The sequence below is a fragment of the Bos mutus genome, chromosome 22, assembly GCF_027580195.1.
Source record: "Bos mutus isolate GX-2022 chromosome 22, NWIPB_WYAK_1.1, whole genome shotgun sequence".
Classification (NCBI taxonomy): domain Eukaryota; kingdom Metazoa; phylum Chordata; class Mammalia; order Artiodactyla; family Bovidae; genus Bos; species Bos mutus.
This window is the reverse complement of record NC_091638.1, coordinates 12362868-12382638: the sequence shown is the minus strand read 5'-3', so window position 1 is coordinate 12382638 and position 19771 is coordinate 12362868. Positions and strand designations below refer to the sequence as shown.

Here is a 19771-nt window from a genome sequence, read left to right as displayed (position 1 = left end):
ATAATCCACCCCCTATGCCCCCACCACTACCAATGGTGGCCTAAACTAGGGCAGGGACATTATGGATGGGGAAAAGTGTGGATTAGAAAGACTTTTATGGGAGCTCGAGGGAATCAACAAGACTAGGACTGTGGAATGTTGCAAAAGAAGGGAGAAGTCCAAAATGACTCTCAGGTTTCCAGGTTGGCCATTTAAGTAGGTGGTGATTCTAAGAGAGGCACACTGGAGGAAGAACTCTGGATTATAGATAGGGCAGGTGGTTTGAACATGCTGACCATGAGGTGTCTGTGAACCTGTTGGGCATCAAGGGTCAGCTTCCTTCTGACACTCTTATCTGCGGTTCTGGAGCAGAAGAGGGGTCCTTGTTCGTGGTGCTGAAATCATTTAAAAGCTTCTTTCTAACCTCATGCCTCAGCTCCTCCAGCTCAAGTTCTCACCTACTGTTGGCCCAGGAGATCCTGGCACCTGTCTCGTGGTAACAATCCAGCCTGGGAATACCTTCAGGACCTCATTTCAGACCCAGTAGTAATTTTCCCTCTCGTCATCACCTACTACCTCCCACTCCAAGAGTCCCGGTACTCACTGGGTTTCCTCCCACCAGCTCCCTCTCCCTTGAAAGTCTTGTGTACCCCAGATGTACCCTTTCAACAGGCCTGAGAGATAACCCCTTTGTGGTAGAGCAGGTCCCACACTAGCAGTATGCGAAAGGGGCTTGACATGGTTATTTTTCAGAGCTGCTGGATCTCACTTCCCTCTTGATCTCTTTTCCTTGTGCTCCTCTGAAAGATGTGTCACTTTTTGGAATAGGATCTCGACAACCCCCAGACTTCTGTGTGCATGTCCACACACAGACACACTCCCACGCACTCTGGCCTCGGTGACACCCACACACCAGCATTTATGAGGGTCTGCTCTGCCTCTTTTGAGCAACACCTGGCATGAACAGGGCACAGTTCAGAAGCTGTTTCAAACTGGGGTTTGTCTGGAGCTCTGACAACCTCAGGGCAGGATGAATCCCAGCTTCTGTGGACATGTCAGTGACACTCTGAACTGGGCTTTAATTTCTGGCAGTCAACTTCACACAGATTAGCACTTGGATGTCCAATAATTGTCTGGTGTATGTGTGTGCTTGTCTCTCTAGCTAGATTTACCTTCAAAGGGCAAAAGAGGAAACATCCCTTTCTAATTCAACAACACTAGGTACTTGGTATAAAGAGTTGACTAAAACATGGCCCATTTTTCAAGAACTTCCATTTGGGTGGAGGAGGCAGATATAAAAACAGCTATGTGTTGAATACTATATTGGGGACAGATAGATGTTGTTTGGGGAATAGGAGCAGGAACATCTATTCTTATGAGGGTGAGAGTGTATCAGGAAAGGCTGCATGAAGTAGGGGATAATTGAAGTTCTTAGTAAGTAGTGAGTAAGTCCTCCAGTAACTGAGGACTGGGAGGGTTTGAGAAAGAATGTTTTCCAGGCAGAAAGATCATGTTTGTTCTAAGGACAGGGAGATGTTGTGTGGATACTTCCTTAGTACTAACTGGTTGGAGTTTCTGTTTGTTAAGGCATTCCCTTCCTTCTTTCCCAGGTGTGTTATTGTAGTAAACAGACCATAGGCAGTTTTAATAAAAAGCCATTTTCTGATCAGCAGTAATGAGAGGGAGATTGGGGGTAGCACTTAGCAGAGAGATGCAGCAGAGCTTTCAGAGAACACACAGGATACCAGTTGATCTGCTTGAATGATTTTAAGGCAAGTCCAGAATTTAGATTCAGAAGCCATTGTCCACCATTTGCCAAATAGGTTAATTCTGAAATATTAGGTTGTGGCCAAGGAGACATTGCTTGATAAATACAGGACCAAAATTTTCTTCTTAGTTTCTTGGTTTGCTTAGTGCCCAAGTGCATATGACTCAGTTGTCCCATCTTTCATAAGGACTTGCCAATTTTGCTCCTTTGCTTCAAAAGTAGGAAGGATACATAGATTTTATGAGTTCGCAGTCCTTGGACATATATTCTAGACAAAGAGTGCTATGTTTTTAATACTGAATTACAGTGAAGATTGCTGTCAGGACGAGGCTCCAAGTCATCCAGAAAGCAAACTTCAATTCTGAGGGAGATGGGGGTAGGTCAAGAGGGCTTTAAGTGTGTCCCAACTTTAATAATTTAGTAAGTAAAAGAAATTAAGTAAGGGAGGGGAAATTCAGCAATATGATCTGAGTTTGATAGGAAGTCAACGTTTAGATTTTAGAAACACTTTCCATGAAGAGAAAAACAAATATTATATATTAATGCATATATGTGGAATCTAGAAAAATGTTATAGGTGATCTTATTTGCAAAGCAGAAATAGAGATATAGACGTAGAGAACAAACCAATTCAGGAGGGTGGTGGGAGGAACTGGGAGGTTGGGATTGACATATATATACTACTATGTATAAAATAGATAACTAATGAGAACCTACTATGTAGCACAGGGAACTCTCCTCAAGGCTCTGTGGTGACCTAAATGGGACGGAAATCCAAGAAAGAGGAGATACATGTACATGTATAGTTAACCCTGGTGACTCAGACAGTAAAGAATCCGCCTGTGATGCAGGAGACCTAGGCTCAGTCTCTGGGTTGGGAAGATGCCCTGGAGAAGGGAATGGCAACCCACTCTAGTATTCTTGCCTGGAGAATCCCATGGACAGAGGAGTCTGGTGGGCTACAGTCCATGGAAAGAGTTGGATGCAACTGATAATTAACACTTTTTCTTTCACAGTTGATTCACTTTGCTGTATAGTAGAAAGGAACACAACATTGTAAAGCAACTATACTTCAATAGAAATTAGTTTAAAAAAAGAAAGAAGCACTTTCTATGAGCTGAGGACGGAACTGATAAGTTGTCTGGTCAGGTTCATGGTTGTGGGAACCAGCCAACCCAGCATACTAACCCTCCAGGGGCTCGAGGCCTATGAATTAGCTCCTTTCCTCTGGCAACTGTACACCACACGACTCCCTGGGAAGAAGATTTTGATGGGAAATGTTTATTGATTTGGAGGAATGGCACTATTCTTCCAGGAAATTAGACTGCAACTCTCCCTTCCATCTCCCCATTGTTGACTGTTCAACGCTTGCCTCAAGGGATCCTGGAAGCTCATTATATTACAAAGCTCTTGTCTCCTCCTTTGCAACACAAACTCTCACACCCTTATAGGCTGAATCTAATGAATTGTCAGACCTAATTTTCAGAAAATAAAGAGCGCTCGTTCATTCAACAACCATTTACCAAGCTTGTTTCTGTATTGGTGTACATAACTGTCTCCTGAGGTCACAACTTTGCACTCAAGCGGGGAACTTAAGATACCTTTGTCCAGCCCCATGGCCTAAGATTGGCAAACAACTGACCCACCTGGGTGACGTTTGTCCTCTGACATACCCTTGGCCATGATGGCCTATTTGCTGACCTTGAGCACCTTGCAGTCTCTTTTCGGTATTGGCCTTTTCCCAGACTGAGTTAAGAATATTCTTTTCCTTCCTTCCTTCTCTGCGTACACCTAGAGCACTCCATAGATCTGTGTCTTTAATTTTGCACAGGAGGGTCATAAGGCTGAAGGCAGGAAGTGGGAGTAGGTGGAGGGAAGTGTTGAGTTCCAGATTTGCCTGCAGGATGATCTTCCAGGCTACCTTCTTTCCTCCTTTTTTGGGGCAATGCCCAGTCTTTCCTAGGCCTCGCCACTGGGAGACGCCGGGCTAGCCATGGCAGTGTGTTCCATTTCCAGGCCCCTGGCCGAGACATCTCATTCCCTGATGGGGTCACAGATGATGGAGTCTTTCCTGGAGACCATGAAAGCCATCATGGCTCTCTGCTGATGCTTAGGCGTGCAAGCCAGCAAGGCCCCCTCCCTAGGAGTCCACTGCCTCAAACCCTCAACTGTGGCTCAGGGCGTGGAGAAGATGGAGCTCCCAAAATGACCACTGGAGAGCTTGCCCCTGGAGTCATCGAAGTCTCGGTGAGTTTGTGAATGCTCCAGGCTTTCTGGGGCTGCTCTGCAGCTAGAGGCCTCAGGCCAAAAAGCCTTGTGTGTTACCCATGGAAGGATCACTTAGATGTTGCTCTGCCCAACTCCTCCCAGCTACCCTCATTCTACAGGCAGGATAGGTGAGACCCAGACGGAGTGATTGAATTTACCTGAAATCAAACCTGTCTCCTCATTTACTCTGTAAAGAATCTGCCTGCAATGCAGGAGACCCAGGCTTGATCCCTGGGTTGGGAAGATTCCCCTGGAGAAGGAAATGGCAACCTACTCCAGTATTCTTGCCTGGGAAATGCCATGGATGAGGAGCCTGGTGGGCCACAGTCCATGGGGCTGCACAAGCGTCAGACATGACTTAGTGACTAAACAACAACAACAAGTGATACAGACTATTTTCCAGCTGCTCTGATCTCTTTCCCCTGGAGTTTCTCTGTCCCTCTTCCCTATCGCTGCTTTAGAGATAGGCCTATTTGCTCCCTGGATGAGTATGAAAAAAAAAAAAAGAAATGTTCTTCTCTTCTTGCCTGTAACTCTGTGCAAACTATCCTGGGCTTGACAATTAAGACTCAGAGAAATCCTGGGAGGTGCCCTGGACAGATCTTAGCAGAAGCAGAGTATCCCTAACTTGACTTGGAGAAGAAAGAACTTGCCAAAATGCACAAATTAGGCAACAGTGACTAACTGGCCAACACTCTTAACAGCATAATCCCAGAATTTAATGGCAAATCAGAGACTCCTCATCTGATTGGAGCTGTGATTTAATTAAACTCTCCCTCCAGCTTCAAAACTTGCATCTCTGTTTTTCTTTTGCCCTCTGGCCAGTCCAGGACACAGGGTGGTTTGCACACAGACTGCTGAGCTGACCATTATATGGCTCTAGTGACTTGGCTAAGTCTCACAGAGTTACCTTAGTTCCATCCTTGACTGGATGTATGGGATTCAGAGTCCCAGCAAGAAACAGATGAGCCACTGCAGTGGGCAACTGGAGTTTATGGAAGTTTATTGAAGAGGTGTGCTCTGGACTCAAGAACAAAGAAGGGGCAGTGAAGCACTGAGAGACTAGCCACAGTGGGAAGCTGTAACCCACCTAGGCTGCAGGAATGAGGGGAAGAACCAGAGCCCAGCAAGTGCTGCCACTTTATGTGGGAGGCGGCCTAACAAAAGGTGGCCCAGCAATAGCCCAGCAGAGAAGTAGCCAACAGACAGATAGTGACTCCTCCCTCCTCTCAGCCTCTGATCTCCTATCTGTGCCTCCCACTGGCCATACCTGACCAGAACCAGAGGGTGAGGATGATTCAGTTTGCCCAGGTCACCCTCCCCAAGTATGGAGCAGGGCAGAGATGGTGGAGGGTAGGTCCTCCGAGGATCAACCGAGAATCGCCAACCCAGAGCCCTCAGGTCAACACCAGGCTGCGGGAGGTACTTTAACACTCTGGAAAATGCCTCATTCAAGAAACCTTCTTGTTATTCTGTGGATTGCCACTTTCCTAGATATTCCAGGCTTGATTCATTTTAGTGAAATTATCAACTAGTGCGAGATGAACTCCTTAAGCCCTTCCACGTCACAGGGACCTGAACTTCATTCACAGTTGTGCCATTTACCAACTGAGTCACCATTAGCAAGTCCCTTAAATTCTTCAAGCCTCCATATTTCCTCTTGTAAAAACCTTATTAAAAGGTTTCTAAATGGCTAGAGGGTTAAGTGGAATCACAGAGCCCTTTCATTTATATATATATATGTCTGATCAATAATAGCAGTAGATGCTAGAACCTTCTGTTGAGTCCTCACGGTTGAGAACTTTCCAAACTTTTTTTGTATGTATGAAGTACTTACTATGAGCTTCACCTACAGCAGGTGCTCAGTAAACACTTGTTGAATTTGTATTCTGAATGGTTTGTGCAGTGCTGAGTCAGCATCTATGAACCTGGGACTCCCCACATCCAGGGTATGTGTGTGACTAGAGTTAGGGGCCTGGCACAGAACCCAGACAGAACTTCCAATAAAGGCCCAGAGATGGAAGAATCAAAAGGATTGTGTCAGAAACGAAGAACTGGACAATCAAGACACATAAGCATTCCCTCAGAAAGAGATCATGTAGAATTGGAACCAGGTCATGTACTGGGGAGAGATACGGGCCTCTTAGGAGGGAGGTCAAGGAGCCCTATTGTGGTGTAGGAGTTCTGGGTGAATGTCACATGCACATCCCAGCAGAAGTCCAATAATGACTGCCTGGCCCAATGCCTCTGCATTGCCCACCTCCCTTTGGTAAACATCTCAGAGACCCTTGAGGCAGCTCTATCTCTGCTCTGGTGCTCAGGTACCTATCCTAGAACAAGAGTCAGCAAAGCCTCAGGTGATCCCAGGTCATGTGTCAACTTGAACCCAGGCTCCAGTTGGATCCCAGCTTTGTGTCCTATTCTTCACACCTGAGCTCTTACCCCAAGTTCATGCAGCAGACCCTTTACTCCAAGCATGACTGCAGAGGATCATAGCTTCACTAGGCAGCTTGCAACCACCCAACATAGGCCAATAAGAGGCTGAGTGATCAGTCTTTGCCACTGAAGACTTCTATTTGGAGAGTGTCCTGACTCTATTTCTGTCCCAGCAGGCATCTGATGCAGGACAGAAGACTTTCCTAACAGCAGACTACTTGAATGAACCTTTCCGAGTCCAAAGGGCAATGAGCGTTGTCAGTATCATGACCTCTGTCCTCGAGGGTAAGTACTGCTCATTGGAACTTCTTTTCAGTATGCCATGATAAGGCCCCTTATATGCAGAAGATGGGATGCCCCAAACTTGTGTCGAAGGGCACTCATCTCTGTGTCCTGGGATCATAACTATTACTCTTTTTATGCTCTCTTTCCATTACCCTTTATCAGTGTTTTTTTTTTCAAATTTATTTTTAATTGGAGGATAATTGCTTTACAATGTTGTGTTGGGTTTCTGCCATACAGCAACATGAATCAGCCTATCAATGTGGTTTTTTAAATGTGGATAAATTTTCAAAAATAATAGAATCCTGTGAATGAAATCCTCTAGTTCCTTTCGTATGCAAATTAACATCTGCTTTATTTTGTTGTTGTTCAGTTCCTAAGTTGTGTTTGACTCTTCGCGACCCCATGGAATGCAAGATGCCAGGCTCCTCTGTCTTCCACTGTTCCCTGGAGTTTGCTCAAATTCATGTCCATTGAGTTTGTGATGCTATCTAACCATCTCATCCTCTGACACCCCCTTCTCCTTCTGCCTTCAATATTTCCAAGCAACCGGGTCTTTTCCAATGAGTCAGCTGTTCACATCATGTGGCCAAAATATTGGAGCTTCAGCTTCAGCATCAGTTCTTCCAATGAATACTCAGGGTTGATTTCCTTTAGGATTGACTGGTTTGATCTTGCTGTCCAAGGGACTCTGAAGAGTCTTCTCCAGCACCACACTTCATAAGCATAAGCATCAATTCTTTGGTGCTCAGTCTTCTTTATAGTCCAACTCTCACATCCATACATGACTACTGGAAAAACCATAGCTTTGACTCTATGGCCCTTTGTCGGCAAAGTGATGTCTCTGCTTTTTAATACGCTGTCTAGTTTTGTTATAGTTTCATGGATGCAGTCACCATCTGCAGTGATTTTGGAACCCAAGAAAATAAAGTCTGTCACTGTTTCCACTTTTTCCCCATCTATTTGCCCTGAAGTGAGGGGACTGGATGCCATGATTTTAGTTTTCTCAATGTTGAGTTTTAAGCCAGCTTTTTCACTCTCCTCTTTCACTTTCATCAAGAGGCTCTTTGGTTCCTCTTAACTTTCTGCCATTACAGTGGTATCATCTGCATATCTGAGGTTGTTGATATTTTTCCCAATAATCTTGATTCCAGTTTGTGATTCATCCAGCCCAGCATTTTGAATGATGTACTCTACATGTAAGTTAAATAAGCCTCGATGTACTCCTTTCCCAATTTGAAACCAGTCAGTTGCTCCATGCCCAGTTCTAGCTGTCACTTTTCTTGACCCACATACAGGTTTCCCAGGAGACAGGTAAGATGGTCTGGTATTCCATCTCTTTAAGAATTTTCTACAATTTGTTGTTATCCATACAGTCAAAGACTTTAGCATAGTCAACAAAGCAGAAGTACATGCTTTTCTGGAATTCTCCTGCTTTCTTCATGATCCAGCGAATACTGACAATTTGATCTCTGCCTTTTCTAAACCCAGCTTGCACATCTGGAAGTTCTTGGTTCATGTACTGCTAAAGCCTAACTTGAAGGATTCTGAGCATAACCTTGCTAGCACTGAAGTGAGTGCAATTGCATGGTAGTTGGAACATTCTTTGGCATTGCCTTTCTTTGGGATTGGAATGAAAACTGACCTTTTCCTATCCTGGGGCCACTGTTGAGTTTTCCAAAGTTGCTGCCATATTGCAACACTTGAACAGCATCATCATTTAGAATTTTAAATAGCTCAACGGGAATTCCATCACCTCCACTAGCTTTGTTTGTAGTAACACTTCCTAAGGCCCACTTAACTTCACACTCCAGGATGAGCTCTAGGTGAGTGACCACACCATCATGGTTATCCAGGTCTTAAGACCTTTTTGGTATAGTTCTTCTGTGTATTCTTGCCACCTCTTCTTAACCTCTTCTGCTTCTGTTATGTCCTTACCATTTCTGTCCTTTATCATGCCTCTTATTGCATGAAATGTTCCCTTGATATCTCCAGTTTTCTTGACAAGATCTCTAGTCTTTCCCATTCTGTTGTTTTCCTCTATTTCTTTGCATTGCTCATTTAAGAAGGCCTTCTTATCTCTCCTTGCTATTCTCTGGAACTCTGCATTCAATTGGGTATATCTTTGCATTTCTCCCTTGCCTTTCACTTCCCTTCTTCCCTCAACTATTTGTAAAGCCTCTTTAGACAACCACTTTGCCTTCTTGCCTTTCATTTTCTTTGGGATGGTTTTGGAGACTGCCTCTTGTACATTGTTACGAACCTCCATCCATAGTTATTCAGACACTCTGTCTACCAGATCTAATCCCTTGAATCTATTTGCCACCTTCACTGTATAATTATAAGGGACTTGATTTAGGTCGTACCTGAGTGGCCTGGTGGTTTTCCATACTTTCTTCAACTTAAGCCTGAATTTTCAATAAGGAGCTCATGATTTGAGCTGCAGTCAGCTCCAGGTCTCATATAGAGCTTCTCCATCTTCAGCGGCAAAGAACACAATCAATCTGACTTTGGTATTGACCATCTGGTGATGTCCATGTGTAGAGTCATTTCTTGGTTTGTTGGGACGGATGTTTGCTATGACTAGCATGTTCCCTTGACAAAACTCTGTTAGCCTTTGCCCTGCTTCATTTTGTACTTCAAGGCCAAACTTTCCTGTTTTTCTGGGCATCTCTTGACTTCCTATTTTGCATTTTAATCCCCTATGTTGAAAAGGACATCTTTTTTTTGGTGTTAGTTCTAGAAGGTGTTGTAGGTCTTCATAAAACTGGTCAACTTCAGCTTCTTTGGCATTAGTGTTTGGGGTATCAACTTGGATTTTTGTGATGTTGAGTGTTTGCCTTAGAAACAGAATAAGATCATTCTGTCTTTTTTGGGGTGACACCCAAGTACTGTGTTTTGGACTCTTTTGTTGACAATGAGGCCTGCTCCATTTCTTCTAAGGGATTCTTGCCCACAGTAGTAGATAGAATGGTCATCTGAATTAAATTCTCCCATTCCCATCCATTTTAGTTCACTGATTGCTAAGATGCTGATGTTCAATCTTGTCATCTATTTGACCACGTCCAATTTACCTTGATTTATGAATCTAACATTCCAGGTTCCTATGCAATATTGTTCTTTATCTGCTTCATATGTATTCACAAATTAGATTTTTAAAAGTGATGTAGAACTTCCCTGGTGGTCCAGTGGTTGAGACTCCACACTGCCACTGCATGGGAAGGAGGGGCATGGGTTCAATTTTTGGTTGGGGAATTTCCACATACCATGCAGTGTGTGGGGGGAAAAAGTGATCTAACATGCACTGGAGAATTTCAAGCTACCACTCAGGTTTGCAAGAAATTTAACAGTCTTGAGTTTTCAAACATGGAAAAATTGTTCCAGTATATTTCATGGCTGTAACTTTTACATCTTATAACTTAATTTCTGTCTCAGGCTCATGCTGAGTGTTAGAAGGCAATTTCAGTAAATTAATTGTTAAGGTTACTAAATACTTATTAATTCGGGTTCCATCAATCAGGTAGGAATCCACTCAGTCTCCCCAAGGATGGATCCAAGTTCTAATTGCTGACAGCAAACCAAGAGATGGAGGAAGAGAGTGGCCACCTGGCACTTGAGTTCCCAAAGAGCATGGCTGTATCTTTCTTACCCTGAGTATAAGACCTGTCTTCTTATCCAGCCTTTGTTTTGCCTCAGGGTGTGGAAAGCATGGCCTTAGTCACATCCAGTTATTTATCCCCTCTGGACAATTTTAAAATGTCCTATGCTGGAGGAGGGAGAAAGGAGCTTGGATGTTGGTGTGTCCCTGAGAAGGGGCCCTGGCTCTCCACCCAGTCCTGGGCTGAATTCTCACTGCAGGGGAGGACATGGTGGACAATAGACACCCAAAAAATAAAGAAAGAAAAAAATCTGAGGGCCTTGAAAACAGCCGATCAATGCCTTACTTTCTAGGTGAACCCAGAGGTAGCAAGTCTTAGAGAGAGACTTGCATACCTGGCACAGCATAACTGTAGGGTAGAATGAGCCAATAACATATCTGCATAGAGAGGGCCTGAGGCAACCTCACGGGTTGCCCTGTGGCCCTGGCATTACAGGAGAGTATTTGGATGATCCCTTTGTTCCCACTTAAGACTACAGAAGGAGATGAATGAGAGTTAAACAGGGAATAGCCATTTCCTTGGCTCTCCCACCAGCTACCAGATGGGGACATTGATGACTCATGTGAAACACACTTGGCAATGACTAAGGACCAGCTCAACCCTCCACCAACCTTGAGATCCCCAGAACTCAGACACAACATTAGATGATGAGTAGTAACAGACTTTGAATTAACCAAAATTAAGTCCCCTAGTTGGGGACTTGATGCATAAATTGAATTTAGTTACAGGGGAAAAAAAACCCTTAAGTCACATTTTTTGCATACCTGTGTTTGTGTTTTGAAAAATGTGTACCTATTCCAGTAACAACAATGTGTATGCACTCTCATGTTATCTTTTCTCATGGATAACTATTTAATAATTACTCATCAGCAGAGAGTGAGAATTAGAGAGGAGGAGGCAGAAGTTGGAGGAGAGGGGAGGTAGTGAGAAATGCAGGTTTGGAAGACTGAAGGACTGAAATGGAGAAACACAGCAGGATTCTGGGCGGTTACAAGCTGGGAGCAGTCAACATAGTTTTGTTATTTTTTTCTAACCCAGTTCAGTAGGTTGGGTGCAGGTACAGAATTGTCTGCATGTTGAGTTTGTTCAGAGTTGGGGTTTTGCCAGGAAAGTACAATGGAGGAGGAGCTGGCAAGGGAACTCAGGGTTGCAAGGGAGTATAAGGAGGGATAGACATGAAATCTGATCTGGGTAAGTTGAGAAGCAAAGACATGACCTCTATGAAGCAAAGCAGTTAAAAAGTGTACAGTCCATGGTTTGAAGGACCAAATGGGGACAGAGGTTGGGGTGCACTTGCTAGACTACAGGAAACGGCAATCAGAGCGAAAGAGGGTGAGCGCTGAAGTGGAGGTGGGAGGTGGTAGTTATTAGTAATTACAAGGTCTGGGGGCTGGCCATGGGGTGGGGTTCTGAGTCCACGCCTGGCTGATAGTTATCACTGACCACACCTGTGATGCAGAACTCGAGGAGTCTAAACAGAGGTGCCCACCCTGCTTGACCAGCTTGGCTCAGAAGTATCTTATCTGGGATTGCTGCCCCACATGGGTGAAGCTCAAGACGCTTCTCTTCGCAATTGTGATGGACCCCTTTGCAGAGCTCACCATCACCCTGTGCATCGTGGTGAACACCGTCTTCATGGCCATGGAGCACTATGGCATGAGCCCCGCCTTCGAAGCCATGCTCCAGATTGGCAACATTGTGAGTGAGTGCCCCGGCAGCCGCTGCCCGCGCTGTCAGGGCTGGGGCGGCTCTGGGTAGGGTCGTGGCATGCCCTCAGTCACTGGAGTGTTGATCTAGCTGGCTGAGAGCAAGGAAACAGTGTGGGAGATGCGTGGACACTGAGCACAGAAAGTCAAGTCTGGAGGACCAAGCTATGCTGGTGGGAATTGCTTTCAGATAAACAGTCCAGGGAGGTGGACTGCAAGAGCCCTGACCTAGGGGCAGCAGATCCCCCTCCCCCCTTTACAGAACTTAGGAAACCCCACCCCCACCCCACTGAATTCTTGGGATTGCAGCTGCCTCTACCTTGAAATGACGAGAAATGCCACTTTCCCATCTGGAGACAGCTTACGGACTTGCAAATTTCCTTCCAACTCTATGGCTTTTGTGACCACAAAACACAGTGGCTGCAGTTTTCCAGTTCTGTCCTCTAAGAGCCAAAAGGGGGCGGGAGGGAGGGAAAAATAAAGAGAGGGCGGGAGCCTGGGCCTGTGGTTGCTGTCATCATGTAAGCATCAGGGAGTCCAAACTTTTTTTTTTAATCGGGTTTAGACAGGACTCTCCTTTAAATTTTCCTCCGTAACTTTTTAGTATTATTTCCTTTTAACAAGATAAAATCCGTACCAGATTTCCCTACATGCTGAGTAAAGTATCAGACTCAAGTATCAGCCCGTGTCCCCACAGTAATAATAGCCAACTTTATTTGACCACCTACTTCAGACCCCACATAACCTCAGATGCTTCTCATGGGTTATCTCATTTTATTTTCACAAAAAAACCCCGATATAGTAGGTGCTATTATTATGCCCTTTCACAGATGGAAGAACCGAGGTGCGGGAGGTTAAATAATTTGCCCGAGGTCCTAGAGGTGAGCAAGTGGTAGCATCAAGATTGGAACCCAGGCCAACTGGCTCTGAAGCTCACACTTCTCAGCTCTTGAGTGTTAATCCCCTTTACAGGACTGCTTGTGTGTGTGTGTGTGTGAGGGAGCGATTGTGCATGTGAGTGTACGTGTGTGTATGTGAGTATATGAGAATTGCACCAGAGCAAAGGGCCACACACATGCACACAAGAAAAGCGGAAGCTGAGAGATCGGGGTCCTGCCTCCATGTCCCCCCCAGTGTCCACTCCACTGGGCGGCTTACTAGGTCCACCAGGACCATACAGCTCTTCTAGCTCCTTGCAGGCTGCAGACAGGTAGATAGAGGTGTCCCAGAGGAAATGTGACTTCTCTAGAAATCTCTCCTCTCCCCAGAATTCATGGATGTAAAAAGGAGGCCGGTCAGTTCTGGGACACTGTGGAGCCAGCGTGCCTTGCGTTTCAGCAGCAAGCAGGCTGCTGCACTGTGCTGCCCTGTGCTGTGCTAGGCTACGCTCAGTTGCTCCATCATGTCCGACTCTTTGCGGCCCCATGGACTGTAGCCCACCAGGCTAGAATACTGGATGCCCTCCCCCAGGGCATGTTCCCAACCCAGAAACAGAACTGGGGTCTCCTGTGTTGCAGGCAAATTCTCCAGCTGAACTTCCTGGGAAGCCCCAGCATGCAGGCTAAGAAGACATATTCTATTTAAAGTTGATCTGAAAAGGGGAAAGGGAAAGAGAAGGGAGAGCTTATTGCCAAGAGTCATCATAGACCCCAAGGGTCCTATGGAAGAGATCTCTGAGCCCACATTTGATTTTACAGTTGGAGAAGTTAAGGCAAGAAAGACCAAAGGCCTTTACTGCTGTGACAGAGTCCAGAGTCGTTTTTCAAAAAGAAAGGCAGGCACTGTGTGGTGTTTATTGTAAGTCAGGTGCTTTGTAAATATTATCTCAGCGTTGCAACAGGGCCATGAGGTTATCACCACCTCACAGCCCAAAAGAGAGCATTAAGACCCAGAGAGGTTAAGTATCTTGCCAAGGTAACACAGATGGTGAGAGTGGAGCCAGAGGCGACCAAGGTCTCTCTAGGGCACAGGACCTCACCCCCCAACACACCACACCACGCCACACTGACTCGCCTACAAAGGACACTCATGGATGCTCTTTGCATCTCACAGGTGTAGTCTTATGGCATCAGGAAAGTCCCTTAAACTCTCAGTCATTTCCTTCTCTGTAGAAGGGATGTAGCTGCCTCTGTTTGCCAGGCTGGCAAGAAGCTCTGATGAGAGCAAATGAAAGAAAACTCCTGGCCCTGGTCTCCGGTTTCTTCCTTACCTGTCTCCTCCTTTCCCTGCTGGTTGTTGCGTGACCTGAGCCTGGCCCTAACCTCTTTCAACATCACAATTCTGTCCTGCCTAAGACCATTAAAGATACTTAGAGCTGAAAGAATCTTAGAGACAATGTATCATTATTGTTTCTGCTAATAGCTATTATTGATTAATGACCAGCTGTCTGCTGGGACCTTTGCTAAGAACTGCATATGCATTATCTCACTTAAGCCCATCACAGTGTTGTTGCTCAGTCGCTCAGTCCTCTCTGACTCTTTGTGACCCCGTGGACTGTAGCCCGCCAGGCTCCTCTGTCCATGGGATTTCCCAGGCAAGAACACTGGAGTGGTTTGCCATTCCCTTCTCCAGGGGATCTTCCCAACCCAGGGATCGAACCCAGGTCTCCTGCATTGACAGGCGGATTCTTTACCAGTGAGCCACTAGGGAAGCCCAAAACCCATCATACAGATGAGGAAAATGAAGTATAGAGGATGCATTCCTTGTCCAAGCTCATACAAGCTAGAAATGGCTGAGTTGGTGTTTTTATCTGGGCCTATGTTGCCCCACAATCCCTGCTTTTAAACAACTGAACCAGATTGACTTCTTATTTACATAATTATATAATAATTATTGTCCTAATGATTATCCACTTACTCTGTGTCCAACACTGAAGCCTGGAAACCCTAATGCATATTACCTGAGCACTGGTCCACGGATTGCTCTATGCTGCCTCACTGAGTGTTCCCATCCCTCATCCTTTAGGAGTCTGCAGATGATACAGAAAGTGAATAAAAATGAAGTAAAAGGATTTGCCACTCTATAAACAAGACATTTCTCCCCTGCCCTGCTTGTCATTGGCCACAACCTCACAGACCCAGCTGAGATGAATCCCTGTTTCTGTCTGCAGGTATTTACCGTGTTTTTTACTGCTGAAATGATCTTCAAAATCATAGCCTTGGACCCCTACTATTACTTCCAGAAGAAGTGGAACATATTTGACTGCATCATTGTCACCGTGAGCCTGATAGAGCTGGGCGCGGCCCGGAAGGGGAGCCTGACGGTGCTGCGGACCTTCCGCCTGGTAATGTGCTCTTTTGGCGATTTGGGGAACCCCCGCCCGGACATCCAGGCAGGCTCTCTGCTGGAAACAGACTCTGTCCTTTGGGGACCCCACCTGCCGGCTCCCTCTTCCTCTTCCGTCCCTGTGGGAGGATGTGGGGTGCGGCTCCTGGGAGACTTGGTGCTTTCCACTTCTTAGAATGGGGGCGAGCCTTCCCTCTCCTGAGCCCCCTCATCTGCCCCAAGAGGGGAATGCTCAGCACCCCGTTGTTCTCTTGTCAAATACAGTAGATGATAATCACAGCAGCTACTGTTTCCTGAGCCCTGGCAATACATGAAGCACAAAGCTAAAGCCTCAACATAACTCGCCTCATTTTAGGCTTACATCACCTGGACAGAGTTGCTTTTACTACCCCCACAGAGATGAGGCAAACTGAGACAGACTGGTTAAGTGCTGACGCAGTCTCCCCGCTGCTGAGTGAGCCTCAGATGTGCATTTCGAAGCCAGGCTGCCTAACTCGAGTCCCCCCAACCCCATCTCAAAAAAAGGCTACCATGGCCCCTGTACTTCATACTCATTTTAGAATCAACTTGCTGAGTTACACACCCACACACACAAAATAGTTGTTGTTGTTTTTTTGTTGGGATTGTAATAATACCTAGATCAGTTTGGGGGAAAAAAATGTAACCTTTATGTTATGTAATCTTCTGATCCATGAAAATGGCACACAATTTCCCTGGGTCCCCAAATCACCGCCCCAATGTCTCACCCACCTCAAAAACCATCTGCTACTAGTCTCTCATCCAAGCTCTTCTCCCAGCTCAGCCCTGGGATGCCCTCTACTGAAGGGGTTCCCCTATTTTAACAAAAGAGATGTCCCCATGGCATCTGTGTCTGTAAGGCAAGTCACCCACCTTGTTTTATTTCTTCAAGAATATTGTGGCCCCAGGAATTCCCTGATGGTCCAGTGATTAGGATTCCACCCTTTCACTGCTGGGGGCCAGAGTTCAATTCCTGCTCCAGGAACTAAAGTCCCGCAAGCTACTCTGCTACTGCTAAGTCGCTTCAGTCGTGTCCGACTCTGTGCGACCCCATAGACAGCAGCCCACCAGGCTCCCCCGTCCCTGGGATTCTCCAGGCAAGAACACTGGAGTGGGTTGCCATTTCCTTCTCCAATGCATGAAAGCAAAAAGTGAAAGTGAAGTCGCTCAGTCGTGTCTGACTCTTAGCGACCCCATGGACTGCAGCCTACCAGGCTCTCCCGTCCATGGGGTTTTCCAGGCAAGAGTACTGGAGTGGGGTGCCATCGCCTTCTCCGACAAGCTGCTCTAAGTGCCAAAAAAAGGCTACCATGGCCCCTGTACTTCATACTCATTTTAGAATCAACTTGCCGAGTTACACACCCACACACACAAAATTTTGTTGTTGTTTTTTTCTGTTGGGATTGTAATAATACCTAGATCAGTTTGGGAAAAAAAAAACGTAACCTTTATGTTATGTAATCTTCTGATCCATGAAAATGGCACACAATCCATTTATTTTAGCCTTTCAATAGTTTTACAATTTCTCCATGAGGGACTTCCTGCATATTTTTTGTTAGATATATTCCTAGATATTCCCTACTTCATTATGCTATTTCAAGTGAAATCTCTTTTTAAATGTTCTTTTCCAGTTTTTTTTTTCGCTAACGTTTTGCTATTTAATATTTTGTATCAGATAGCTCTCTTATTAAGTCTCATGATTTATCTATGCAGTCTTTTAAATCTGTTAACACAATCATATCATATGCAAATGATGAGCTTTGTTTCTTTTCTAATCTTTATGCCATTTGGTTCTTTTTATTACATTACTGTGCTGGGTAGGACATCCAGTACACTATTGAAAAGAAGTGTTAACAGCAGACATTCTTGCTGTTTTCCTGATCTCAAAGAAAATGCTTTCAGTATTTCAGCATGTCTGATATTTGTGGCAGATTTTTTTTTATCAGTTTAGGAGGCTCTCTTTTGTTAAGAATATTAATCATGACTGGATGTTTAATTTTATCAGACAGTTGTTCTGCATGATTAAGATAATCACATGATTTTCACTAATCTGTTAAAGTGGGGAATTATACTAATTGATTTTCTAATGTTAAATCAGCCTTGCATTCCTGGGACAAACCCAACTTGATCATGATATTTTTTTATATATACATTGGAAAATTCAGGTCACTAATAATTTTTTTAAATTTGCATCAATATTGATGAGTAATATTTGGCCTGTAATTTTCTTTACTTTCATTGTCCTTGCTAGATTTTAGTATCCAGGTTATCAAGGTCATCCTTGTTGTTCAGTCACTCAGTGTGTCCGACTTTGTGACCCCATGGACTGCAGCATGCCAGGCTTCTCTGTCCTTCACCATCTCCCGGAGCTTGCTCAAACTCATGTCCATTGAGTCGGTGATGCCATCCAACCATCTCATCCCCTTCTCCTGCTTTTAATCTTTCCCAGCATCAGGATCTTTTCTAATGAGTTGGCTCTTCATATCATGTGGCCAAAGTACTGGAGCTTCAAGGTTATCCTAATCTCCATAAAAATAAAGATTAGGATATCAAGGTTATCCTAATCTCCATAAAAAGAGGTGAGGAATATTCCTCTCTTTCTACACCCAATCTTTGGGTAAGATTGGAATTATTTGCTTCTTATATGTATAGTAGAATTCAATAATGAAACCATCTGGAGGTCAAGATTTTCCGTTACTGATTGAATTTTCTTAATGTCTGTGAAACTAGTCAGATTTTCTGTTTCTCCAATTGGTTTTGGTAAGTTATGCTTTTTCTAAAAATTTCCCCTTCTTATCTGAATTTTCAAGTTTATTGGCATAAAGTTGTATATGCTATGCTGTTATCTTTTAATGTTCCATATCATGTGTATTTGCTATCTTTTTCTTTTTTTAAAAATAGTGATTTGTGCTTTCTCTTATTTGCTTTGTCTTGCCAAAGATCATCAATTTTATTAGTCTTTTCAAAGAACCAACTTTCATCTTGTTGATCCTCTCTACTTCATTGATGTTTTCTATTTCAATTAATCCTGCATAATTGCATCCTCTGTTCTACATATTTTATTTTTTCTAACTTCTTAAGACAGAATTTTCAACCTTTTTTCTTTTCCAATCTATTCATTGAAGATTTCAATTTCCTTCTAAGAACTGCTTTAATAGGTAGAATTTTCCATATTTTTGATTTTAAATATTGCCTAATTTCAAATGTGATTTATTCTGTGATTCAAAGGTTAATTAGAAGCATGGTTCTTAATTCTGAATGTATGTGGTAATTCTTTATACCATGGAGTTCCAGCTTGATTGTATTGTGCTCAGAGAACATACACGGTATGATTTCAATGCTTTGAAATTTATTAATAATCTCCTTTTGGCTCAGTACAGTGAAAATATTCCTTATGTGCTTGAAAAAAGTATCTTCTGCAGTTGTAGGGTGCAATATTCTGCATATATATCCACTGAGTAGAGAAAGTTCATTATATGGTCCAGATATTCTATATCCTTGCTTATTTTTGTCTGCTTGTTGTAGCAATTACTGAGATGGTCGTGTGTAAAAATATCTCCCACTGTGATTACAGCATGGTATGTTTCTCCTTATGATTCTGCCTTAAGGCTATGTTCTTAAATGCATACATATTTTAAGTTATTATATCTTCCCAGTAGAGTAAAATGTTTATCCAAGAGAATGGACCTTCTTTATCCCTAGAAATGCTTTCTGTTTGATGTTAATTAAGCAACTGGCTCAGACAGTAAAGCGTCTGTCTGCGACGCAGGAGACCCAGGTTCGATCCCTGGGTTGGGAAGATCCCCTGGAGAAGGAAATGGCAGCCCACTCCAGTATTCTTGACTGGGAAATCCCATGAATCTTGGAGCCTGGTAGGCTACCGTCCATAGGGTCACAAAGAGTCAGACACGATTGAGCAACTTCACTTTCAGAAGCAACTCTGTTTTCTTCTAGTTTAGAATTTGCCTGATGTATCTTTATCCATCCTTTTACTTCCAGCCTTTGTGTATCTTTAAGGTTTTTATATGCCTGTTGTAAATGGTAGACAGATTTTCGATTCTTATTCAGTTCTGACAATCTACTTTTTGTCTTCTAACCAAAGCGTTTAGCCCGCTTATTTTATGGTGAATACTGGTATATTTGGATGTGTGTCTATCATTATATTCTGGGTTTTCTATTTGCTTCCTCTGTTCTAGCATTTTTCTTCTGTCTCTCTTCTTGATTTATTTTGAACTGTTTGTTTTGCCTTGTTCCATTTTTCTCTTTTATTGGTTTGGAAATACTCTGTTTCTATTCTTTGAGTGGTTACCTTAGAAATGAGAGCAGGTATTGTTAACTTAATCAAAGTCAGAAGTTAGCTAAGATCTTTAC

At 44.0% G+C, this 19771-nt stretch overlaps 1 protein-coding gene across 3 annotated transcripts in view; it reads left to right on the top strand.

The window, feature by feature from the left end:
• The window catches only part of SCN10A (sodium voltage-gated channel alpha subunit 10), an 89017-nt gene that overhangs the window by 35187 nt on the left and 34059 nt on the right, over nt 1-19771 (top strand). For 2 of the 3 annotated variants that reach the window (XM_070360537.1, XM_070360538.1), the window contains exons 11-14: nt 3700-3993; nt 6627-6735; nt 11851-12089; nt 15207-15380. In XM_070360537.1, the coding sequence (XP_070216638.1) occupies nt 3700-3993; nt 6627-6735; nt 11851-12089; nt 15207-15380 (816 nt within the window). The remainder of the gene's footprint in view (nt 1-3699; nt 3994-6626; nt 6736-11850; nt 12090-15206; nt 15381-19771) is intronic. The other variant, XM_070360539.1, reaches the window with a different exon arrangement.